General features: G+C 41.3%; 1 protein-coding gene and 1 pseudogene across 1 annotated transcript; both read left to right on the top strand.

The window, feature by feature from the left end:
- The first annotated feature begins 96 nt into the window (after positions 1–96).
- On the top strand, positions 97–16,423 carry LOC119740272 (annotated as a pseudogene).
- A 6,576-nt stretch (positions 16,424–22,999) lies between these two features.
- On the top strand, positions 23,000–27,380 carry LOC119740998. Its single transcript, XM_038216552.1, has one exon. It carries the CDS (start codon positions 23,935–23,937, stop codon positions 26,014–26,016), a length of 2,082 nt encoding a protein of 693 aa, XP_038072480.1. The 5' UTR covers positions 23,000–23,934; the 3' UTR covers positions 26,017–27,380.
- Positions 27,381–27,805: the final 425 nt, after the last annotated feature.

Genomic DNA, 27,805 nt, shown 5'->3' with positions numbered 1-27,805 from the left:
CTGAGAAGCTGCATGTACAGCATGTACTGCACGTGCGTGCAGCTATGCGCTTGACACACTACATGATTGTGTACTGCTATGCTAGGCTGCGGCATGAGCGAAGCGTACGTACCCGGCTGGTCGGCTGTGCTGGTCGGACCCTGCAACTACAACTTGAAATCGAGGTCTGCATGTGTAGATGTGCATGACATTGATGCATATGTGTGCGCCCAGCGTAAACTAAAATAATCTAAGTATCATGGGGAAATTAAAAACATTTGTGATAGTTTTCGACGGAGACGACTTGGATGTGTTCAGCTCTGGCGACGTCATCAGCGGTTACATCAAGATAGTTTTGGCAGCACCGAAGGATGATGTCAAATGTGCGTAAAAACGTAAACAAAATTTAAATTGACACGCCCTTGGCGCATGGCGCGGCCCTATGAATGGATGAATAGTGTAGTGTTCCATTGGCGATGTTTCCTACCTCCATATGGTCATAGTGTCTGATAGTTGAGGACCCCTTCACCTACTTCTAGAATCAGAAGGCACCTTTCCGTTATAGCCTTATGGTGCCTTATAATTCTAGAAGTGACCTTCACCCTTCTTAAGTTCTAACTCTTGAATTTATAGTCCGAGTAACTTGGACTCTACGAATCGCCTTTTTTAACATTTGGAGACATGGTCGGGCGAGGTCCAAATGTTAAAAAAGGCAATTCCTAGAGTCCTAGTTACTCGGACTTCTCTTGACAGGTGCTTGAATGAATTTTATCATCGTTAAATGCCTTCTGCAACCGCAAGCAACCTTCCTTTCCAATAACTCCAGATCATGACCATTTATTCCTTGGAAAGAATATTACAACCTGACCTAACACCACTTCAGCGGTTGTGTACAAAGTCTATGGAGAGTCATGGAGGAAGTTCCTCCATGGGAGAGTCAAGAATTTTTTTTAAAGTATTTTTTAACAAAATTGGAAATGTTTCTCAGTCCCAGATTCATGTCTTGTCGTCATTTTTGCAATGACTGACCTTCATCATGGATGCCTTCATTAAGATGATATGAAGAAAAAGGCAGTGTCAGGTTGCAACATTCTTTCTATTTCTTTAGTATAGGGCCTTGAAAGTACAACATCCACTAAATAAGGTGTTTCACGGTAATATGCACCATCTTGCTCACGGGGCAAAAAAAACACGTGTTGCTAGACGCAGGTGCATTTTGGAATAACCGTATGATGACTTGGAAGCGCCAAAGTTTTCCATTGAAGCACCGCTAAAAAATTGCCCCGCAGGCAAGATGGCGCATATTACCGTCAAACACCTTATTCCAGTTGATGCCCTATGTGGATGTGAATTAGAAGGCACCCACGTGCCTTAGACATATGTGATCAACCCTGCATTTGTGCATGATTTACCGCATTTCTGCATGTCATCCGCATTTCACACCAATGTCCCGAATATGTAAAAACCCCACCCTCTCTCCAGAGCGTTCCTATTGCTTTGCAACTAACACCACCAGCTATTTGGCGAGTCCAATATTATCATAAACTACGCTACTGCCGTTTTATCGTAGTGTGACAGTGCACAGTAAGTAGATGAATATGTCAGGAGGATTATATGCCATCTGAAATCCAGGCAATATAAGGATTTCATCTGAGATCCAGTTGTAATGTAATGTAATGTTTTCTGAATAGTTTTACGTTCAAGAATTTCTACTATCAAGGAATAGAGTGTCATGGCCTAGCAGTTAAGAGCACCGGACTCATGTTCTGGTGTTTCAGAGGCAACAGTGACGTGGGTTCGAGCCCGCCAGCGGACACTTGTGCTCTTAAGCAAGGCACTTAACCATTATTGCTTCGTCCTTCGAATGAGACGTTAAGCCGTAGGTCCCGTGTGTTGCATAAATGCACGTAAAAGAACCCAGTAAACACTTATCGCTAAGAGAAGGGGTTTGCCCCGGTGTTTCTGACCTGTATAAACTCCCACGTGGAGTATTTAGGAGAAAAACCAACCAAGAACCAAGAACCAAGGCATCTTAGGTATTTAACGTATTTGAGGAAAGTCAATTCATGCTAATAACTATGATGCAACCATGGAGGTAGTGCAATCTCAGCACTCGGCAGGTTCATGCTGTCCTCTTTTGATAGCAAATTTGGGCCAAGTTGTGGTGTCACAACCCATAGCTTTATACATTGTTTGTAGGTGTGTTCGAGTAGCTCGGCCGGATTGACATGGGTAAAGCCAGATGGGTTAGCCACGACAGCTGGGCTAATGGGCTATCACGATCTTCACGTGATGTCTGTAGCCGCGGCCGTAGCCAGTAGCCACTGATAAAAATGCTCGTTTTTGACTTGGTTAGTTTGAGATTTACCATTTTTACTGCTTTTCAGGCAATTGCAAAACTCCAAAAAAAAGTTGGGCATGAATTATAGCCTCTAAAATCGCAACAAATTTAAAAAATTTAAAAAAAACATTATCTTTGGGCTTCAAATAAAGTTGATTTTTGGGTCCACACAAGATTTCCACTGTTCGGCCGCCATATTTGGTTCGCTTCTTGGATGACCAATGCATGCATGTGACGTATCTGTGGTGGCTGACCCGGTTGAGCCTCGAGAAGGATGTCTGAGCTAATCAAACTGAGTCGATCTGGGTGAGCTACTCTTGATTTGTTCATTCCATAGATGGCACTGTTTTCATTTCCATTTCCACGCGATGAAAATCAAAAAAGGATAGTTTGTACTTAGTTACTAATACACTAAGACAGTCCTGTAATAATTGGAACAGACAGTACAAAACTACAATCGAGAGAAAACTAACATTGTTTTTGTCTTTTTCCCTTGTCCCTCCTCCCCATAGCAATCAAAATCAAATTTAAGGGCAAAGCTCACACTCACTGGAGTGAAGGGTCAGGGGACGACAAAAAGACTTACGAGGGCAACGAGACATACTTCAAGGACAAAATCACCTGCTGGGGGAAAGGTAAGGCCTTCACTCATCCCCATTGCCCTACCCAAGGGGTGCTAGTGACTGTCGACTGTAATTTCTTTGGACTCTCATATAGACCATTATCATGTTGCAGCCATCTTGATTATTTCCATTCAAAATGTAATCGAAGCGAGGCTGGAAGGAAAAACAGTCTGGTTCCTTTTTGCATAAAAAACATAATTCAGTACTGTTATTGGATACAGGGAGCATGACTGAAATGGTGGCAGCATGATAAAGGTCTATTGGAGGAGTTTTATTCATGCCATGACGCGGGCCAACATGTTTGAGCATGAAGAGGGCACACCTGTGAATAGGCCTAAACCCATCCACCGAGCTCATGAATAAAAGTTATACCCTCAAAATATTCTATATTAGAGAGTTCTGAGAGCCATAAAATTGGGGAACTGAAGAAATGTATGCCAATGAACCACTGGCCCGGGCTTGGAAGTTCCAGGAACTTCCAATTCTGAGCATTTTGGATGCAATTGGGAAATTTGGGAAAAATAGGGGTCTTCTTCTTCGGCAGTGGCATGCCCCTCCCTGGCTGATTTTTGGAAAGACATTTTGTTCAGTAAGTTTTTTCCATAAATGGTTAGAGTTCTGACATCAACCCAAAAAAGGAAAAAAAACAGCTCAAAAACCATTATAATGCGCCGTGAAAATCGGTATTTTCATTGTGCATAATAATGGTCAGTTTTGAAGAGCACCCCATTTAGCCTTGGTCAAGGCGTTCATCATTATTCGTCCGTACGCAGAAACGATCGACGGCATATAACCTCGCTATGCATGCAGTGCATTAAAAAATACAGCGCCAACAGCAACCTCATGCGGTCACTATTTTTATGCAAATCATTTGGATCCAGACGAACGAACGCCTTGGTCCAGTCGTTCTGACCAGACCACCCTTGTGGGGTGATGTTCCTTTCAGAACACATCACCCCACTTTTTACACAATGGAAAAACATCACCCCAGAAGGGAATCTTTAGAAAAAGGGATAATGGGAACACAATGCTATCACCCCACAAGTCCGTCTGGCTAGAACGTCCGTCCATGTGAGGTTTTGGGGTGGTGCTCATTTAGCCTTAGCTGACCTTAAAAGTCGTTTTCTTATTGGTCGATTGTTGCGTGGAAACTTGCATATAGTTAGCGTGCGGTACAGGCGACTAGTACTAGGACATGAACTGTACATTATACATACACTCACGTTGTGTGTCAATGTCTCACTGTACACACAGCGCCAATGCACAAAAACGGGGGTTTCTGACACGTCCGCAAAGGGCGAATAGGCTGCAAGTGATTTGATGACGTCAAGATTTACCAAGGTGTGATTGGACACTCCACATATTATCCCCGCCTACACTTTTCTGTATTTGCATACGAGGTCATGTGCTGGAAATCTAGAGCAAAATAAAGAAAACAATAAGCTTTTGTGGACGATTGCACCAAGGCGTTCGTCTGGATCCAAATGATTTGTATATAGTGGCCGCATGAGGTTGCTGTTCGCACTGTATTTTTAATGCACTGTATAGCGAGGAGATGCCGCTGATCGTTTATTGCGTACAGACGAATAATGACGAACGCCTTGACCAAGGCTAGTCCCCATTTGGATGATGGGTACTAGGTTAACAAATAACAGTAGTTCTTTTGTTTTAATTGCATTACAATAAAAGCTAATAGTACATTTGTGACTGCTTCTGTTAGATGACAGTGGAAAGCGTGTCTTGGAAGAAGGGGAGCATCGCTTCCCGTTTTCCTTTAAGATTCCTGATGTTCCGCTGCCGTTCCCGTTTGAGTCCAGCGTCGGTTGGATCCGCTATAAAGTGATGTGCAAGATCGACCGGCCGTGGAAGTTTGACCATGAAACACAGAGGCTGTTCACTGTCACAGGTCAGCCGATTGACCTCGGGCGGATACCTATGGCCAAGGTAAACAAAACTATTCTGTTGTTCATCTATTTCACACTATTTGGCACTCACTCACCCATGGGAGAGTGTAGCCTAGTGGTTAGGGGTTGTGACTGCTCATAGGGCAACAGGTTCAAATCCTGCTGCTGGCCCACCCAGGAGTGCACAGGGCCAGCCCCAATTCCTTCAAGCTGTGTGATCTTGCTCAGAAAAACAAAAACAAAGAAGGGGTGCCTAAAAAAATGTTGTGTGCACTATGTAACATTTTGGCGGTTGAGTGTACTTACACAAATCTGTAAGTCTAGCCCAAAATTGTGTCTCAAATATGTACTGGACTTCCTCCGTATTTAGAGCCACACAGCGAATTCTGTGCTAAATTTGCTGAAAGGTGTTTTCCCTGAATTTGATTGTTGTCACTTGATATTCGCCGTGGAAACTACTTAGGCCAAAAAAAAAAAGTTCTGCTTCCGATTACATGTACATGCCTTTCAAAAATAGGGTCGGTCGGTCGGAATTTTTTTTTTTTTGCCAATTTTTTTTATGCAGATTGAATGGGGTATTCAATATTATATGTGAAGTTTTAGCCTGAACTATTTCTATTGCACTGCGAAAGCTATACACGAAATGGCAACAAAAAGTGAGTAAAACCTACCTTTAATTATTGTCAATATATTTACGTTCGATAATTTCAAAAAATAATGGAAAATTCAGGCCGTTCGCACCATATGCACAACGCTAGTCAAGACGCGGGGAGCTGGCCAAAACTCCGAGGTGTGTGATGCGTGCGTGTGTGGCGAGCGGCCCACCATGGGCCGACAGACCTGTTTTCTTACGGTCAACAATTTCGGGAAACACGCGGCATGTATCACTCCAAATACGAGTAGTGCGATCTCAAAATGAACTCCTGAACACAGAAAATACATACACAGACAAGCTAGATCAATTCTGTAAATTAACTTGCAAAAATGTTCTTTCTCCATCGGTGTTTTCTTGGCATTTTTACGATGTCGAATCCGACCAGTTGACAGTGGCCTGCACTGTACTGATACTAGCGCGCTATCGGTCACATAGCTAGCTATGGACTGGTTACCGCATTTTCATTATGTCTTCTAAATTGGCCCCTGCGCGGCGCGGCGGGAACCAGTCATCGCCACGTGATTATAGTCACCGCGCGTGACATCGAATTGCGAAGTAGTTATATCGTGAAGCGAATTTGTAATAACGGAGGTTTCTTTTGAAAAAAAGCGAATGTAAGTATGAAAACAAATAAAAGGGTTGTTGAGAGGTATTTTGTGAAGACAGAAAAGACAGATTTTATTTGTTTTTTTTTTGTTTTTTTTGGAATTGCCGATAAAATTTTTAGGGTCGCACTCGCAGCCTAAAAATAGGGTCGGTCGGGTAACCGGAAGCAGAACTATTTTTTTTTGGCCTTACCTGGTTAATAATCAGGAAAATCAAATTTTATACCTTTAGACGACTGGTAGTATCCTTGAATTTTCAGAGGAAATTTTGCAGGAAATCATCTGCAGGATTTTCTCGAGGTCATGGGTATTGGCACCTTTAACCTTTTGATTTCCCCTGGTTATTAACTGGCAGGCCAGTAGCTTCCGGCAATGGGGGTGTCAAGTGACAAAACCCCAAAATTCAGGAAATACAACTTTTCAGGACATTTAGCATGCATCATTACTTGTCTCTGAATATGGAGGAAGTCCTATATGTGAGACGCGTCGATGGTGCAATGCTAAGTCAGGCTCTCATTTCATATATTTCGGTTAACTTCGATTGATAAATAGTTTTGCAGACTGCATATTTTGCATTGTATTACATTGTGTTAATTAAGAAAGTACATGTATTGCTGTATATAATATGCAAATTCAACCTACATGTTGAAGAAATGGGGAAAAATACGGACACAAATGCTTTTTACCCCTCAGCCGAGAGGCTCGAGGGGTATTGTCATCGCCTAGGGCGTCCGTCCGTCCGGATGTATGTATGTCTGTCCGTCCGTCCGTCCGTCCGTCCGTCCGGGCAGCTTAGTTTCCGGATGATAACTTGAGTTAGAAATGTTGTTTGGGGTTGTAACTTCGGTAGGGGGTTGCCCTTGGGAGTAGGCAAGTTGGGATTGGTTTTGAGGTCAAAAGGTCAAAGGTCAAGGTCACCGTGGTGAGTTAAATGTAAATGGTTTCCGGATGATAACTTGAGTTAGAAATGAGATTTTGGTGTCTAACTTTGGTAGGGGGTTGCCCTTGGGAGTAGGCAAGTTGGGATTGGTTTTGGGGTCAAAAGGTCAAAGGTCAAGGTCACCGTGGTGAGTTAAATGTAAATGGTTTCCGGATGATAACTTGAGTTAGAAATGAGATTTTGGTGTCTAACTTTGGTAGGGGGTTGCCCTTGGGAGTAGGCAAGTTGGGATTGGTTTTGGGGTCAAAAAGTCAAAGGTCAAGGTCACCGTGGTGAGTTAAATGTAAATGGTTTCCGGATGATAACTTGAGTTAGAAATGAGATTTTGGTGTCTAACTTTGGTAGGGGGTTGCCCTTGGGAGTAGGCAAGTTGGGATTGGTTTTGAGGTCAAAAGGTCAAAGGTCAAGGTCACCGTGGTGAGTTAAATGTAAATGGTTTCCGGATGATAACTTGAGTTAGAAATGAGATTTTGGTGTCTAACTTTGGTAGGGGGTTGCCCTTGGGAGTAGGCAAGTTGGGATTGGTTTTGAGGTCAAAAGGTCAAAGGTCAAGGTCACCGTGGTGAGTTAAATGTAAATGGTTTCCGGATGATAACTTGAGTTAGAAATGAGATTTTGGTGTCTAACTTTGGTAGGGGGTTGCCCTTGGGAGTAGGCAAGTTGGGATTGGGTTTGGGGTCAAAAGGGCAAAGGTCAAGGTCACCGTGGTGAGTTAAATGTAAATGGTTTCCGGATGATAACTTGAGTTAGAAATGAGATTTTGGTGTCTAACTTTGGTAGAGGGTTGCCCTTGGGAGTAGGCAAGTTGGGATTGGTTTTTGGGTCAAAAGGTCAAAGGTCAAGGTCACCATTGTGAGTTAAAGGTAAATGGTTTCCGGATGATAACTTGAGTTAGAAATGCAATTTTGGTGTCTAACTTTGGAAGAGGGTTCCCCTTGGGAGAAGGCAAGTTGGGATTGGTTTGGGGGTCAAAAGGTCAAAGGTCAAGGTCAGCATGGTGAGTTAAAGGTAAATGGTTTCCGGATGATAACTTGAGTTAGAAATGAGATTTTGGTGTCTGACTGAGGTAGGGGTTTGCCCTTGGGTACAGGCAAGTTGGGATTGGTTTTGGGGTCAAAAGGTCAAAGGTCAAGGTCACCGTGGTGAGTTCAATGTAAATGGTTCCGAATGATAACTTGAGTTAGAAATGAAATGTTGGTGTCTAACTTCGGTAGGGGGTTTCCCATTGGTACAGGCATGTTGGGACTGGTTCTGGGGTCAAAGGCCAAAGGTCAAGGTCACCACGTGAGTTAAAGGTTAATGGTTTCCGGATGATAACTTGACTCTGGCTGAGGGGTTTCAACAGCAACGCTGTTATTTTTATTATTATTATTATTATGATGGATGTGCATTATATGTAGTACATGCACATGATGTAGACAAACCTAGGTCATATGTAGGTGTACATGTACTGTACATGTACACAATGTGGTACAACCATGAACATGACTGTACAAATTTGCTGGTATATATAATTTGTCTCAGTGGTAATAGTAAACTTAATTGTAAAACAGTCGCATGTATTTCCTGACAATGACATATTTTATCAATTGCAGGTCTGGCAAAGTGCAAATTGCATTATATGATTAGTAGGGCCTACAGATTACTGATCGAGTTCTCTCAATCAGTAATCTTTTCTTAAACACGCCAAGTAAAAAGTCAAGGCAGTAAGTGATGTGACAGAATACAACCCCAACCTGTGCTGATTTTTCTACTTTAATTTCAAAAACAGAAATTACCCTGTGCAATCGATTTGAATTTTTTTTTTTCGATTGGTTTACAAATTAAAAGGCACAGGCCTATGGCTTTATAATTAGCCTTATTAGTTTAGGATGGGTTTGGATTTTACAATTTTTGGATGCATAGTGGAAAGATGTTGATGCCTGATTGTGATATTACCAAAAAAACAAAACAGCAATCATAGAGTAACTTTTTGTTTATGGACAAGTTGTTTCCCAATTAAGGATCACTGGCTGATTCAACATTCTTTGATTTCAATTTTTGTTGGTAGAAATTTGTTGTTAACAAAAAATGATCAATTACAATTTGTCCCCATACTTGTACAAAGTCAACAGTGCATACAAGATTCCTGCCAAATTACTAGCTCTGAAAAATAGTATCGATTAATGGCATGCATCAACATTATAAATAGAAAGTCAACCACAATTTGCCTGGAATCTTCTGACAAGACATCTTCTGGAAAAAATTGATTAAAATTTAATTATAATTAAAAAAAGATTATCTCGGACAGTATAAAACATTTTGATTTTTTCCCCTTCAAAAATAGTCTTAAATACATCAAGTTCCTTGAGGTATACATGCATGTACCTTATTGATTCCGACTGAAAGTTTTTTTTTTTTTATCTAATTAATTTGAGTTTTAACTAAATGTGGAAATACCTTCATGCCCTGACATTTCATGCATGTACCTGGTAAATATGGAACAGTAAATCTCATTTTAGAATTTTGTAGCCTGCCTGATTACCTGCCAGCTTTGCAGCAAGCTAAAAGCCTGCCTGAGCTTGCCTGCAAGCTTGTCGCAATCCCTGCAAGCTGAAAACCGGGGTGAGCTAAGCACGGCAAGGTTAAGCTTGCCACAAGCTAGCAGGAAAGCTTGCTGCAAGCTTGTGGCAGGCATTGTGCAATCATCGGTATCTTGCAAGCTTGCAGTCACCGAAAGTTGTTGCAAGCAAGCTTGTTGCAAGCAAGCTTGTTGCAAGCTTGCCGCAAGCTTATCCTATTTTGCATTTTTGGTATGGGGGAGGGGGAATGCCTCTCCCCCTGCAAGCTTGCTGCAAGCTTGCTGCAAGCTTTTGCTGCAAGCTTGTTGCAAGCTTGTTGCAAGCTTGCCGCAAGCTTACCCTATTTTGCATTTTTGGTACCCTGCAAGCTTGTTGCAAGCTTGCCCCCCCCCCCCAATGCCCTCCCCCCCCCATGCCCCCCTCCCCTCCCCCTTAGCGCCGCTACTGGAAACAGTTCAACCCAAACATTTTTTTCCACTCAAAAGCTGTTGTTTGGTGATTTTTTCCTCCACCATTTTCCATAGTATCCTGTAAGTGAATCGGACACCAAGACTGTCTGCTGTTATTGCTGCTGCACTGTACCCATCATCACCAATGCCTCCATCGACAAGGCCGGCTATGTTCCCGGGGAGACCATGTTTGTCTCTGGCACAGTGGAAAACTACAGCACCCACAAGATCCTCTGTCTCAATGTGCGACTCAAACAGGTGAGTCCAGCAGTCGATTTCACGAACAACAGCGCGTAACTTACACCATGCGTGGGACTTGTGTAACAAATTTATTCAGGGGTTTGAAATTTCAGCTTTAAAGCTAATTTCGGCCTCTTTTTTGGGGGGGGGGATTTCAGCTTTTTTACACCTTTTTTTAGGTGTTTTCAACTATTTTTTCAGTGGTCACTCACACCCCAGTTATTGCACAGCTGTGCAATAAACTTACAATCGATTTCATGAAACTCGGTGTAGCTGCGCAACGTCTTGAACAAGGATAACAGCATTGACGACAGCTGTTTGTGTATGATTGTGCTTGTTCATGAAACAGTCACTGAATCACCTCCACCCGTCATTTTGAAAATGTTTTTGTCCCTCTTTCTTCAGAGTCGTGAGGCAACTAAAAAACCTTGACTGTAGAACGATGTACAGGGTCCTGGCATGACAATTTGGGAATCCAAATGTGATGTATGTCATGCGATCCAAAATGTCGTGCATGCACATAATGGCACACTTTGTCTGAAGCATGAAGTATGGTACATTGAAGAGGCGCTCATGTTGTAACCCCACATGCATATAGTTGGTAGGGCATAATGGATAGGCCTATTGACCCCATCAGTGCAGTCTGGTCAGATGCCATGGACCCATAGAGCTATATTAATTAAAGGAAAGATTTCCATACATACGAAGTTCACAAATTTTCCTCTGTATTGACTAACAAGCCCCCCAGATAGCAATTTCATGTCATCAAAGTCAATTTGAGCAGTGAGAAAATACAAGCATTTTCTTAGAAAACACGTTCAGTCAATTTTTTCAAATTTTTCAGTCCAATCTCATAGGGTTTGTACACAGGGTGTTGAGTGAACTTCGTATATGGAAATCTTTCCATATTAAATTACTAGAGCGCTAACTCGTCATTCTGCACGCGGAGACGCTTTGAAGCCGTCCTGGGTGCAGACATTTTGAATTCATGTGCGTGTTTGTAGAACATAATGAAATTAGATGGGTTGAATTTTGACAGTGTACTCTACATGCAACGCACAAGTAGAACATACGCAAACAACTTAAGCGTGTCATTGACGGTTCAAAAAAACCTGACGGCAAAAAGCATCTGCAGCGAATACGCGCACGCGTTGCGCTGTTTGCATAGAGCAAAATGACACGCTCATTTGCTGATCGTGCGTTTCGGTTTTGGGCGTATTGGCTTCGATAACGCACCAGTATGGAATACAAACGCAGATATGCAAATAGCCGTACAAAAGCCGTACAAAATTTCTAGGTCTCCATAGGTTTGTGCACTTAGTAATTTAATATAGCTCTATGCATGAATCCCATATAGATAGGCTTCTGATTAGCACCTTCTGAACAAAGACATTAGTGCACGTCTCGATTCATATCTGGGACAAGATCCGGACAAGTTCCGGACATTGTGTTGGGTATAAGTTGCAGGATTCTGAACAACTTCCCCGCAATCTTTCCCGCAATCTTCCCCGCAATGAAATAATCAATATTAGTGAGTCAAGCAGTAAAATTGAGACGTGCCCTGAACAGTTTGGGAGGCTGCCAACATCATCATCATCATTTTATTGATTAATTTATTCGCAACATCCAACAGCAGAATAACTGCCAATACAGGAATGGGATCAAAATAAACACAAATACATTCCAATAAAAATACAATCATTCTTTAAATAAAAATAGAAAACTAAATATTTAAATATACAAAAAAATTGCATGCACAAAAATTAATCAACTAAGGAAAAAAACAAAAAAAGAAAGTAAACTGGCCGGGGGAGGCCGTGCAAAAACCTTCTCTGGAGTCCACTCGCAGATTGGGTGAAGTGCCAACCAGCAAGTGCAGACATAACTCAAGGCATAAAAAGGCAAACGTGCAAGTGAACAAATCAGCTATTTGGGACAGCTTGATCAGCTGAAGGTGACACCACTCACTCTCGTCTTGAAGACATTTAGGGTCGGTGACTCATCAACTTGCTCGGGCAGTGAATAGACCTGTATCATGCTTCCACCATTTTAGTCATGTTCCCTGTATCCAATAACAGTACTGAATGATTATGTTTTTTGTGCAAAAAGGAACCAGACTATTTTTCCCTCCAGCCTCGCTTTGGTTACATTGATTTGAATGGGGAAAAAATCAAATGGCTGCAACGTGATAATGGTCTATACTACAGGCGGATGATGTCTGGGAAGAGGCAGCCCTTACGTAAAGTTGTGCTGGTTCAGTCAAGTTCTTTGTTAAATGAGTGAATCTGCAATGCTCTCCACTTCTTTTGTTTCTGTCGTTCTACATTTGTTTAGTTGTCATTTAGGTTGAGTGGCTACCAGCCTTGTAATGGGCCACTTTTGTCCATAAAATAATCAGGTTTTTTTTTTCTTTTCTTTTTTTCCCCCCTCAGTACGTGAAGTTCTACTCTTCTGGGCGTCACTCAACAAGTCGTGAGTATAACGTGATGAAGGAGAAAGCTCCTGGATGTGAGGAAGGTGAAACAGCTAGGATGGATTGGAAACCTCACATCATACCCCCCATCCCTCCCACTGGCCCTCAGGGATGCAACATCATCAAGATTGGTTATGCAGTCCACGTAAATATATTCTCTCTTTTTTTTTTGTAGAAAAAAGAATGGTAGAAGCCATTTTGGATTCTTGCTAGGTGTTCTCAAAATCTTGGGGCTCTAACACAGATATTTTTGGATTGTGTGAAAGGGCATGTGATACAGATTTCCCACGGTCATACATGGACAAATCCTGGAACATGGAAAGTCATAAAAGTCATGGAATTTTGTTTTTTTGCAAGGCGTCAAGGAAATATAATATTGCAGGACAAATTTGTTGAGTCCTGAATGTGATGATGCACAATATTTGGCTATGGCAGTCTTCCATTTGTTTTGCAATTTGAGTTTGTTTATAAACCACAAAAAATGTCTGCTTCCGATTAATTGGCATTTGAAACTAGGGTAGGTAGGTAGGGACGTTTTTTTTTGGGGGGGGGGCATTTTTTTGTGTTGATCATATGTAGGTGTCTGTGTTTAGTCGAGGGTAAAAGGCAGTAATTGATTGTTTTGGGGGTGTTTTTTCCTCATTTTCATTTCCCCCCAAAAGAAATTAGTCAAAATAGGGTAGTTGGGGTAATCAGAAGCAGAAACATTTTTTGGGACTAATGCATGTATGTCCCATAGTTGTTACATGTTCAGTACACCATTGTGATGCTTTTGTGGTGCTCAGTGGTCTTGTGTCAGACTGAAAGGCTGAAAGGGAGTGACATCCCTCGCTTTACAGTGCAATGACTGGCCAAGGTATTGTAAATAGGCTCCTAACATGCCCAAAAAAAGCATAGGAATTGGTCATGAAAAGCCTGGAAGTTGTCCTGGAAAACTCATGGAATTTCATTTTAGATTAATGGGAACCCTGATGTTAACTTCCTGAATGTTCTGACATTCTTGCCTGCAGTTTGAAGGTGACATAGAGAACACCCCCTTCGATGCTGAAGTGTTCTTGCCCATCACCATAGGGACCGTTCCGGTGTATCGCCCCGTCTACCCGGACCCTTCGACCGTGGTGGTGCATCAGCCAGCCAGCAATGGTAAGATCATTTGAACTCCTTGTTCGACCAGACCCTCCAAAACACTTTAGTACTCGCCTTAAGAACATTACTAAGATGTGTTCAGTGGACCATCATTCAAAACCTACGACATAACGGGGTATTTGCCATACACTCCAAGAGGTGCCAAGATAAGTACCTATCATAAGACAGTGTTGTAGTCGAGTCAGTTAATGTTCTTTAGCTTTGCTTAAAGGGAATTTACAAAATTTGCAAACATCAAAAAAAAAAACTACCAAATTATTATGAAATCCCTTACTGGGCTGTTAGTGAATGACAGTCTAAAGCATCCTGTAAAATCATGGCACCTTAGTGTGCTGTCATTTTCAAGAAAAGTGGAATTTTTGTATCAAATACTGCCCCCAATTTACCATATTTAGTTAGTCCTCATTTGGGCACAAGCCAGCTAGTCTGGTTCCTTTACCTTACAATTCCCCAAAGTCTATAAATTGCTCTATTTCATCTTAAGTGGGGTCAGGGAACCAGACTACAGGAACGTGATTGTTTTTCTTGGATTTTCCAGCATCTTCGAGCACAAAACTTTAAACAAGTCAGTGTGGCAATATTTGCCTTAAAATACTAACCTCTCAAATCTTTCCATTTCTGAAAATTACAGCAAAAGCAAATGTTGTATACTCCCTTGAAAGGGTATTTTTAGAAAATAGACATCAGAATTATATTTAGTGTCAAGTCCGAGTCATGATGATCAAAGCCGAGTACGAGTGCGAGCCAAGTCACTGAACTATGATTACGACTTGAAATGTATTTGAGTCCAAGTCCTGGACTTGAGTCCTACAACACTACTGCCTTATAAGGGATTGATCTGCTATGGTTGATCTATCATTCTGTAAGCCAATAATTGTTTGCTGTTTTCATGTGACTAACCCTCAATTCACTCCATCTGAAAAATGTGCTAATCAAGAAGATCATTTATATCTTTATCCCAGTTCTGCCGCCTCCAAGTTATGAGGTTGCTATAGATGGACTCCAGGAGATTCCCAGCAAGAGTGGCCATGACTACACCTTTGGTAAGCTCATGTATGCCCCTCAGTACCCAACCTACAACCTGCCTGCAATGCCCCCGACCTGGGATCCTGCACACCCACCGCCAGTGGGAGACCCGACGTACCCGCCCCCTGATTAGCCAGGCTACCCGCCCGCCACTGGGTATCCACCTGCAGGTGCAGAGGGTTATCCACCACCTGCAGCTGCAGGTGCACAGGGCTACCTGCCACCTGCAGGTGCACAGGGCTATCCACCACCTGACGGTGCACAGGGCTACCCGCCACCTGCAGGTGCACAGGGCTATCCACCACCTGACGGTGCACAAAACTACCCGCCAGGTGCTGTGGTCAATCAACCAACTGCAGGCGCGCAGGGCTATCCGCCACCTGCAGGTGCAGAGGGCTACCCGCCTCCTGCAGATGGGGAGATCAACCAAACACCTGCAGGTGAAGAGATCGATCCACCACCTGCAGATGGGGAAGGTAACCCATCACCTGCAGAGCCTGCAGGTGAAGGAAGCGGGGAACAAAAGCCTTTATTGGAAGAAACTGAGGGAATTGAATTGAAAAAGATTTGAATTTCTCCAATGGTGAGTTTATTATTCCATTGAAATTGAAGAGTAGCTTAAGCATAGTTAGTTTTCATTCTTGCCTCTTGATGTAAATATATTACAAAAAATTAAAGCGAAGACATTTACAGTGACAGGGGAAAGTGTGAGTGGGACAATATCAAAGCATTACTAGTTATTTGTAACTGACTACATTTTATGCGTTGTTTATGGAAAACTTTCTTTCTTCCCAGGTTTGATGAAATGTCATTTTTTGCACCATTATTTTGCATATGTTTTAAACAGGGTTGTAGTTGTTAGCTTTTGAATATGAATAGTTACGAATAGTTTTGCAAGATTATTTTAAACATAGTTATCAGGGTATACAAAGTTGTTAATTTTTGTAACACTTCTGGTATATTGCTTATTAAACTTGCTTTTTGCAGTTTGCACTTAGAAATAAGTTTGTATATTAAACAGAGTTTTTGTTACGATATATTTGGTTTACAGTATTGACAACTAATTTGAAATAAAGGAACGGACCAATGCTTCCTATTACCCTACCCACCTAGAAAATTATACAGAACCTAAATAATTTTATTCATAAATAACAGGGTTTTTTTAAATTGTGGTGCTGCCCCACCCTAGATTTTTGTAAACATCGTCCTGCATTTTAAAAAAATGCAATAAATTTTGTAAGTTGGTTGGCAGTGCGGTCTTGCCGCACCGTGCAGCGAAGCCTTGCCGCACCGTGCAGCGAAGCCTTGCCGCACCGTGCAGCGAAGCCTAGAACAGCACAGCAAATGCAGATACAGTAGATTCACATGTTAACTGTTAAGTAAGATTTGAGGCTTTGCATGGTGGAGATACTAAATAAAGAAAGGTTTGCGGAAACACCATGTACGAATAATTTCTCAACTAAGAGAATGAAGACGGTCAGAGCATACGGTCAGAGCATACTGACCGGAGCGTCGAGTTTATACCTCTGGTTCTTTTCAGAACCATTCTCTTAGTTGAGAAATTATTCGCACATGGTGTTTCCGCAAACCTTTCCTTATTTATGTTAACTGTTATGTATACATAAAAAAAAGTTAATAAATAATTTAAAAAAAAACTTAAGCAACCATCATCCCAGCCAATAATATAAATGGCTAAACAAAATTTTAGCAAAAGTTAAATATTTTGTCCACCTCCTAATCAATTGTTTTTACAATGTAATAGCAAACACAATTTTTATTTCTTAGCCAACAAAGTAATGCTGAATTTCACCACAGATAGAAATGACTTATTGCAAATGTTGCAGTTATGTCAGAAATTGATAAAATATAGACTAAAATTATCAAATCAACTTAGTTCCAGGTCGGAAATATGTAACTGAGCTGCATTCTTTTATTTCTTGAGGAACAAAAAACTTGCCATGAAAAAGAAACTGCCTGATATGATGAGAAACAAAAGTTTTATTTAGTTATGTCTCTAAGGGCCAGTGCCCCTGTCAAAATGTACATAGCAATCCAACTTCCGGTAATCCGTTTTCATGAAAAAGAATGTGTGTTTTACTATTGGTCACGTTTTTATTGTGGTCACTTCCCCTTGTAAAATCACCAAATGCTAGGCAGTTTATTGTCATTTTTTTCCCACAATGTTGCTATAATTCTTTTCAATCATTCATGGTAACTCATTAATTGCCAAGTATGTGTGTGTCATTTGTGAGTGTGTGTTATGAACAAATTTTAAATATAAGCTCCCATTTTGAATTGTAGTGTTGTTATTGCTTTACCGGAGACTTTACCTGATACCTCATAACACACAAGTATATAGGACAGACGACGGCCTCGTGCTTCAACTATCTTATTGCTTGCTATGCGTCTTGGCTGTGCCACCTCCCCTTTACTTTGATTGGCCTACTTCTCCCTCACACTCATGTGTCATGTTATACGAAGCACCCTATTGGTATGTAGGTAGATATTTACATTAGGTTGACCCCTATGCCACAGGTCATTCGGACAATACCACACACTGGCCAGTATCGGACTTTAAATAGCCTGCCATTTTGAGTCTGTATTCAGAATATATCACTGACAAACTAAAGAAAAGTAACTCTGGCTGTGGAGGTTTGTAGCTCAGTACTTGTACATGCACAAATGAAATAATTTGAGTACCAGTTATTTTTCTAATTGCATTTGGGAAAAAAAGGCATACGTAAATAAGAGATTAGCATGCAAAGTACAAATGTATGTTGATTTCATATTTAAAGAAATAAATTTGCCCCTGAAAAATCAAAATGTGAGTATTGATGCCTGCATATCTGCACACAAATAACATTATGTACATACATACATGTTTACATATATTGATGACAATTGTTGTTGTTGCTTGACTTAGTAGTGTGAATATTTTTGCTTAGGAATTTGACCGATGATATGATGTTTATGTGTAAACATTAATAGTCCATAAAACTTTGCAAAGAACAAAATCATTCTATATTTATGTGTATCTCAATTATATTTGTACTTCTAAAATTTAAACGAGTATATTATCACTTTCTAATGTCAAGCGATGAAAGTCTGATGAATATTTCCCTTACTTATTTGGTAATCATAAAAATCTAGGACAGTTTACCCATTCCTATTGGTCGAGAGCCTGTCACATGGCCGGTCTTAAACAGATGATAAAGACCGGCTGGCTGGTCTTAAAACACTTTTCCAGTGTCACATGAAATGTGGACTCAGATGAAATCCAGTGCCTTTTACCATTTTATTGGTTAAACGTTCACAATCCTTATGTGGGCATGCGCAATACTACCGGTGAGTCAGTATTTCATAGTCCTAATTCACAACACACTGCACAGCTGCATTCTGCCCGACATCGCATAGTACGCACAATGCGCTCGCCAATCTCCATAAAAGGAGTTTTTTACAACTTTCTTACCAGCTGCACACTCCATTCTATAGCTAGAGGGGTGTTTCAAAAAACATGAAGTAAAATTGTTGAACAAAATTGTTGGAAATTTTTGACTTTTGGGCTGAAAAGTTTTGATTTGAAAAATTATTTATGAATGGGAATAAATATTTTTTGGCCAGTATCAAACACTATGTTTACCGGTTGGAGTCTGGATGCTGATAAGTACCCCAGCTGAACATGTGTTAAAACCTGCCAAGCACATCAAAGAAATAAATTCACCCCCAAAAAAACTAAAATATGAGAATTGTTGGTTGCATATCTGCATGCAAATAACATTATGTACATGTACATGTTTACATATTGTAGTATTAATTGTTAAGACAATTGTTGTTGTGAAGGTTGCCTTAGTAGCTAGAATACTTTTGCCTGGGATTTTGACCAATGATCTGATGTTTATTGATGTTTGTGTAAACATTGTGTAAACCATAACACTTTCTCAAGGATAAATTTATTCTATACATGTCTCTCAAATATAATCATGTTCTGTACCTTTGAAATTTTAAAGTATATTATCGCTGTGTAATGTCAAGCGATGAAAGTATAATGGCTGAATATTTTCCTCTATAATTTGGCATTAAGCAATATTAAGTTTTTAAGCTAATATTCTTTTCAGCTAATTCAACCATTTTTTACTTGCCTTTACAATAGCTACCTTTTGTAGTTTTTTTTTTTCATTTCTTTATTTACAGCTGACAACCACATACATGAGTTGCAATCTATGTATGTAGTTACATTATTATTTTGGTTAAAGAACAAGGTTTTCTTTTTGTTAATAGTTTTCTATCTGAATTGTTTAGTTTCTGTGGTTTTGTGGGTGACAAATTTTAGGGTTTTGGGTGTTTTCAGTACTATTTTTGTTATATTGGTATTACTTTTGCTGCATGTATGGTTTGTATGGCTATTTGTATGATAAGAGTGGATGGGGAGTTTTCAAACTCGTTTTTGTAAGTAAATTGATTTATACATTTCACAATGTGAAAATCAACGTATCCGATCAATTGCTTTTTATGCATTTTGTTCATTTTCAATAATAACATCACTTAAAATCCAAAGAAGAATGTCGAGAGCATAACCTGGTGAAGTTTCAGCTCAGTGTATATTAGCTTTAAAAAAGTGAAAAACTGCGCACAACCTTTTGATCACCATTCACCAGACACAATCTCGTCGAAAAATAACTCTCAATTTCCAAAACTCAGTCAATTAACTGATCTTTGGAAATCACCTACATTTCTTGATTTCTTTTGAATGACAGCATTGAGCAAGTCCGATGGAACAATTTCACGGGGATGGAATAAATCCAAAGAAAAATGCAAATGATCCTGTAATTTCTTTAAAACTTTTTTTTGGAGGGGGTTCAGACTGGCTATGTTATTTTTGAGGATCCAAAACATTTGATGGAATATTGAGAGAGGAGTTTAAATAAGTACATCTTTGCTGACCCAAAGGGATTTTATCTTCCTTGTGTGTAATGAAAAGTCAACAAATCCGGACCCCATTTTTTCCCCTGTAAGTTTCACTTTGAGCACTCGGGACACATCTCCATTCTTTTTATTCAGAGTTGAATCCATCCTTGTTCTCGTACTAATTCTGTTCAATTTTTTTTTACAACCACAAAGATATCTGAGCTTTTGAACTGTACTCGGAAACAATGGATTGGTTTTGAATGGTTGTGCGGTGGCACTTGAAACTTGGGTTGAAACTACAACTTAGTGGGGCTATAAAACTTTGGAATATTATTATGTGACAAACTCGTGATGGCCTGATTTGCATGAAATCTACTCGTGCAATATATTGGAAATTTGCCTGTAATCGTTTGATAGTGTAATACACACAATGATCCATGATATTTAAGTGCAACTGTCTTTTAAAGAAATATGTGATCGGTTTTTTTTAAGAAACTATAAACATGAAGGTATTTATACTTTGATTACATAGTATCATTTAGTTCCAGAGATTAGAAATATAAAACTGTCTGTCTTGCTAAGCCAAATATCTTTCATCCACGATCAAAATGAGGACCAAATTTAAAGCTCATTTGAAGTTCATGATTAAAAACAACTTGAAGAAGTCACTTTCCAATCTGTACTTTCCGATCCGTATATCATCTTGCATCTCTGAACTGACTATAACTAATTATAATTCTACCTTTTTCTTCCTGTGCCGTTCTTGTAATAAACTACTGCCTCTTGCATGATATTTAAACATTTACACTATTACATCATTGCGAGTGTTAAAATATTAATGACAGTAAGGCCCAAAAAAAAAATATTCGGTCTCTGGTCAGACCAAAGCTCCGGAATTGACGCGGGACGCGGCTTTTTTTTTGCTTTTTTTTTTTTTGCTTTTTTTTTTTCCTTCAAGCTTGGATTGTACAGACAAGGTGGGGTACTATTTTGCTTTTTTGGTGTCCTCAGGTACATTGGTGCCCTCCATAATTTGCCTTGGTGCTCTCGATCATTTGCCTTGGTGCAATTTCCTATTCCTTGGTGCTCTTTGGTAAAAAAAATTGAGCAGGTGCGGCAATAGAGGGCGCTGTTGGAGCTACCGCGGAACATTTTGGGGGGAAAAAGATTGACGCGCATGATTAAAATCGACGCGCGCGCTGACCAGAGACCGACTTATTTTTTTTTTTTTGGCCTAAAATATACTGAATGTATATCAATCATTATTAAAATGGAAGTGATAAGATGGAATCAAGTTTAAACCGATTCTGTTCATTTAGTGTGTCTGAAGCAATATATAGTGGAGTCTATTTAATACTTCTTTAGAATTCTAAATGTGTCTGTCATCCGTGACAGGAAGAAAGTGTATCTTGGCAAGTTTTGTTATTCTCCAAACGATAATAATGAAACAATTTCCACTGCATGCCTAAAACTCAGTTTACATGAACAAATTGTACACTAAAACCAATGAGAATTTACGTTTTTCTAGTTGACTAGTTTAAAGTAGGTCCCCGTTTGCAGAAAGTATACTTGGGTGCGAGTAGAGCCCAGAGGACCAACATTTAGTCATGTTTCATGTATCCCATGGAATTTCATATTGGTGTCATATAGTTTTAAACTGACATATTCCAATTGGATATGAACATTTTAGCTTTGAGTTTTGAAAGGTAAGCTCGGTGCGCGAGTGAGCAGAACGTCGTGGGTTTGATCCCCACCTAGACAATTTGTGATCTCCCCCTTTTTAACAAGCTCTCTGGCAGCTAGTACTAGCTAGGAGCGCACCCATAAAAGTTATGTAAATGAAGGGCTAAACCCAATTAACAGAAATGAATCCAACAGGCGGTCGATTTGTTTTTCAGGCTTATACATGCATTGGGAGTTATGACGCTCACCGGACGCATTCATACGTGTACCACAACTATACGGGGTGATTAGGGTCACATTCCAGCCGAGTTTTGACGGTGATTTTTGGCAGTATAACAATGAATTGACGATGTCAATAAACTGTTCCCTGTAAAACCCCATACAAAGTTGGCATGAAGTCTCCACACGTACACTGAGCTAGTGACTTTTCGGGAAAACTTCTGAACAAAAACCAGAGTTCACGGAACTTGTATTCTTTTTAACAGGTGGATTTTAACAAGCCGGGCCAGACTCAGTCGAGGCCACCTTAAACTATATATATTTTCAGCACACACACATATTATTTATCGGAGTGTTTTTATTCATTTATTTGAGTGATTGCTTAAATTACATATTTGAGACTGATAGCAATATCACACCAAATTAAGGTTCGCACAAAATTAAGGTTATTAAAATAAAACATAGTTGTAACCTTGCAAGGACTGATAAAGGGGGTGGCTACCACGCCCCACCCCTTCCCTTTCCAACCAACTAATCAATGTTAATACTAGCCCGACTGCAGAGCTTTCGATAGTACTGTACGGCCAGATGCAGTCGGGCTACAACATTATAACAATTTCCAAAAAAATCCAATACAACTTTCAAAATAATATTGAAAATCTATAATTCCTGTTCATTTTATGCGTTGAATGCAACGCCTAAGCCATCCCCGGAAACACCTAGCTTCACTCTTTGGAAAAGTGGTCTCGTTCACTGTTTTGAATTAGAGATGTATTTATGAGGGAAAGTGTTTTCTATCCACCCGTGATCTCCTTGAAACTGTACATTGGTTTCCGTTTTAATTTTTGTCCGTATGTCCTAGTCGTGGAGATAGGAATAGACCTCCATGGTCTGGTAGAACCAAAAAAAATGTACCTTTTATTTGAGATGTTGCCCCTTACACCAAGTTCCAGTTGTAATTCTAAAATTATTACTTCCTTAAATTTATACTCTTGCACACCGGAACTCGTGTGACTTTTCAAAGGAAATAAACTTGGTTTTATAAGGGAAATCGTTTACAATTTTAAGACAGTCACTTATTTTTTTTCTCCGCTTCAATGATTATATACACCCGGGTCACAGTGACGGGATGGCAAAGAACACTATCGTGTGTGTACTACTACTAGTCCCTTACACTTCAGTCTGTGACTTGACATAAATCAGCCATTGTTCAATTCAAAGAAACGCTTGCCTGCGTCTTCGCACATCCGTGACGAGAAACTTTATGGGAGTGAAATGGCCAACTTCACTTCGCATGCCAGAAGTCAACAAAGAACTTACTGTATAGTAATTCAATGGAGTTTTCAGAGAGTTTGTTTTTTTGCTGATGGGGCGTCTGTAAGCGCAAGCTATAGGCTGCCTGGCCATGCGCATCTTAACTGGTGTTCAATAAAAGCCACCGTGTGCCATTCTAAAGTGTTTTGTAATCTTTGAATTTTTCATTAACACGCCCACATACCACACTCATCCTTTGTGCGGCATGCAGTAGCCCGAAGCAAGTGGTGTTGCGCAGGAGTGCAAAATGGATCAGCTGAGATTCGAATGAAGGACAGTTGTTGACTCACACAACTGTACTGACTCAGTGATTGGCACTTCATTTTTTACCAACCCGTTGGCTGGTACAACATTATATTTACCGAATGTGATTCTCTTGTTACCCAAGACATTGTTGCAGGAAGGATGTATTTATAGGCATAACATTCCGGTATTATGGGGAGTTTTAATCCCACAGAGGTCGCGATATTATTCGACAGCACTGCAGACGCCGTATCCCCTGCGTGCACTCTTCGCCGGCACACTGTGTCAATAACAATGTTGACTGGAAACTGAAAGTGCCCTCGGAAATCTCGGGGTTACAGTAGATTTTGACTAGTGATGTGGTGTGACCCGAGCTTCAACTGCCGGAGTTATATTACCAGGAGTGAGGAACAATAAACCTAACGTCATGCTGAGATGTAAGGAACATTCAATATCGGTGCCTTGACTACCAGCACGTATACTTTACCTTCTGCTGGGTTGGAGCTGACTCATCGTCGGTAAGTCATCGCTCTCGCTGTGTTTCTCACGCTAGTTTGACAGCATCGGTCTTCAGTTCCGGACTGGTATTTTTTTTCTGCGTCGTGTGAGAGAAGAAGTGATTGCCAATATGTTGAAGTTACTTTTGACTGTCGTGGTCACTGTCGTTGTCATCACCGGTGTGTCGTGTGAAGCTGTCGTGGTGCTGGAACACGAGGAAATGACACTGACATGCGACATCAGTCCCACAGCGCCTAAAACATCGCCCGTGTTTTGGTATTCCAACTCCTTACTGGAATACCTAACAACTGACGATGACTTGATCGCGGAATTGCGCGATGCTGCCCCGTCCCTCTACTATCGACTGTCGGTGGAAGGGTCGGTCAGAAGGGGCAGGTACAATCTCCGCATCGTCGATGTGAGAGCAGAGGATGCAGGGGATTACGTCTGCGGTTACTACCGAAACGGGGACGAGTGGATCACGGTCAAGACTGTGAGTGTCGAGGTGCTGATTCCCCCGGGGCGAGAGTTCCCTGCCTGTTCGGCGCTGTCGCCCGCTGACACGCTCCTCCTGCCGGGGATGCTGGTCAACCTGAGCTGCATCTCCTACGGTGGGAGTCCCCGTGCTGATTTGGCTTGGTACCGCGACGGTGTGCCACTCGAGAGCGCAGTTGCTCATGATGGGCTCTGGGTGTACCATCAGCGTCTCATACAGGAAGACGACAGCGGTGTGCAGTTCACATGCCAGGCAACCAGCCGAGCACTGCAAGAGCCGAAGAGCTGTAGCATCGTGCCCTATCGCAGAGCCCCGCTGTTGTACATCGAGCACGAGCACGGTGGTGTGATAAACTCAGGGGATTCGGCAACATTCACATGCACCAATCAGGAACTTCTCACTCCCGCCAGCGGTGGTGAGGCGCAGTATCGGTGGTACTTCAATGGAGAACCGGCTGAGGAGAGAAGATCGGGGGTGGTGACGGAAAGTGGGAGGTCACTCGTGCTCGACAACTTAACTTCCATGGACGACAAAGCCGTCGTGTCATGCGAGAAAGTTGACGAGTTTACAGCCAGGAGTTCGGCATCGATGACAATCTTAGTCGTCTCTTCGGCGAACCCGATGCTCTTTTACGACGAGAGAGACTCGACTCCATCCGAGAAACCTGCCTCCACGCCTTCGCCTTTCGTAAATGTCAGTCAAGCGGGGTTTGTCATGTGCATTTTTGGTGCAATCTGTTTCGGGATGTTTTTCATGCTTTTTCTGATCTTAGTCACACGCCTGTTCTGTAACTACGCTCGGAAGCGCGGCCGACTGGATTTTAATACAGAACGTGAAATTGCCGTCGGATGGCAAAAAGCTCTCAATAACTCACGTTGTCATGAAGCAAGACAGGACAGCATCACCATCATCGATAAACCGACTCGAAACACGCAGGTGCTTACTTTTAAGAAACCCAACGGTGTGGTTGCAAATGGTAACCTCCAGAGGAATGATTGTGCGGAGTGTTTGAGATGTAGCAACACGGAGAGCAATCTTGCCACCGATGTAGACACACCTTGCCCGGTGGCTTCTTCTGACATATCCGCTGCTCGTCTCAGTCGACAATCGAGGAACGCCGTCTCACAGGACCTCCTTCCGGGTACATCCTCCCGGAAGAAACCTCCACCGCTCAGTCTGTTTAATGAGACCAGGACACCCTTGCTGTCCCCTTCCTCCATCCCCAGAGCCGGCGGTATGAGGCTGCCTTCCGTTGACCGGGACTACACTGCCTCCATGCCCGATCTGGCCTCTCGCTACTACGGGGAGCGCGGTCTGCCGGCGACCTGCCCAGCAGACCACGATTACGTCAACTTACCCGCCCCGTCCTCCTCCAGAGAAGGATCCGGCAACACCACCCCCTCCTCCTACGTCAACTGTGAATTCGTGAGCCCTTTTCCGCCAACAACTCCAGTGAAGCAAGTTCGTAAACCTTCTTTTGGTACCAACCAGAAGTCGCTGTCGTACGCAGAGCTTGATCTACCGAGAACTAGGGAGAGACCGTCCACTCCCGCCACACCAGTGAGCCCGGGCGGCAGCAAAGTACGCGCCGGTAGCGTTTCCGTAGAACGCACCAAATATGCACAAATCGCTTACGTGTTCAAAGACAGAAGACAGCAGAGCCTTCCGTCTGTCAAACTCGTCGGACTTAGCGAGGGGTTTGGGGAGAGAGTCTGAACTGTTTGGGTATTTAAGGAGGCAGCGCGGACCAATATTAAACTTTTGTTTCACATTAAATGCGAAACATACATTTGCTGGAATATGAGCTAATTATCGAATGTAAACTACCGAATGTAAAAATTAAAAATACCACCCCCAATGCAGCAGGAATGAATAAATATCCACGAATGAAAAGCACGCGCTCGCAAATAGGATATATGCGTTAAGGCAGCGTTAAGGCAGCGTTAGAGGGCAATGGTTTTTGTATTGCGTAGATATAAGGTACTAGTAAACATTTTGTGTATTCATTATTGCTAGATTAAAATAACAAGGATATCATCTGAGAGCCCGGAACGCAAAAGGTCTTTTAAAACTGTTGGTCGTCTTTTACACCTTTTTTTCACAGCGTACATTTGTATTTTCCTTTATATTGAGCATCACCATAAATTTCAAAATGATTACAATGTATTTTCTTAAGGACATGCTGCGTGTCAAAGCCCTCGTCCAAGGTGGTCATGACGTCATACCATGACGCTATAAACTCCAAGAAACCAATGATTTAGTCAGTGCATTTGTTGCCCTACTAGTCAAGAAATAAGGCCATGGGATGTACATAGTGTAAAATGTCTTTCTCTTTTCGAGGAGGGGGTGTACCCATGAACCTGTTGCCGTTGTTAATGTCTAAAGATTTAAAACTAACATTAATAATTTGGTATATACTGTGTAAATTTTGTTTCCTTAAACATTGTACAGAAGGGTATATATAATTTACATTTTTATATTTTAATTTGAAATGACAAATATCACCACTCAAAGTCGGCGTTAACATGAAACAGTTTTCACTATTGTGTGAAATACTGCAATGTACATGTACGAGGTTTAAAGAAGTTTAAAACCCAAGCCAAGAAGAAAGATTTTAAAAGACAAAGGCTGTACAACATGCAAAGGTTTGTTAATGAAATAGTCAAAATGTTTCCCAACAATTTCTCTGGACACCTAGGCCGAGTTAGGGCGGTCTGTTCTTGACGTGAGTAGGCATATATATTGGTCGTGCAAAACCCTGACGGACGGCTGATCGTGTTCCGAGTATAGTGTTCTGTTCGTGGGCTGTGTTCCCGCCGTTCGAGCGCGAGAACATTGCATAACCGTGTCAAGAACAGACCGCCCGAACTCGGCCCAAGTCACACCCTTCCGATCGTGTTGCGGGGTGCTCTTTAAACAGAAACCGTGTTAGGGGCAAAATTGAATAAGCCTTCAAATCAATATTTTATATTTAAAAAACGGATTGATTAGTAAAATGCATTTCTTTTTAACGATTGTATGTTTATTCAAATCTCGAAAGAGAAATAAATGATGTAGGCAGAATTTGACATTTTTAAAAACCTTTTACAAATAACTCGACTGCATATGCGTGTTTATGGTGTAAATCGAGGACACCTTTCAGGATCAGTGCATGTACAGTACTATTGTACTTGTGAAAGAGGCGTTTGCCACACAGTAGGGGCCTACCCTTTCCGTGGTCCATCTTCAGAGATAATCTTAAAAGGGTGATGCGACATTCCGTAAGGATCTTTGGCGAATATTATAAATTCATAAATGTGGCTTAAACAATTTCTTTTTAATTCACGTTTGGAAAACTATATTGTTCCTCAGTCGGCAAAAGCTGAAAATCTTCATAATTCCAGAAATATTCATCATTTTAACATAAACAAAATATTATCTTAGTGTAATTTGCCTCAGACACCCACAGATTATACCCTTGGTATCTTATTGTTAACCTTGGGATTTTTTCGTTCAAATATCTTGT

The sequence above is a fragment of the Patiria miniata genome, unplaced genomic scaffold, assembly GCF_015706575.1.
Source record: "Patiria miniata isolate m_02_andy unplaced genomic scaffold, ASM1570657v1 HiC_scaffold_5, whole genome shotgun sequence".
NCBI classification, from domain to species: Eukaryota; Metazoa; Echinodermata; class Asteroidea; order Valvatida; family Asterinidae; genus Patiria; species Patiria miniata.
The sequence above is the reverse complement of the archived record's forward strand: the minus strand, read 5'-3'. Positions and strand labels throughout refer to the sequence as shown.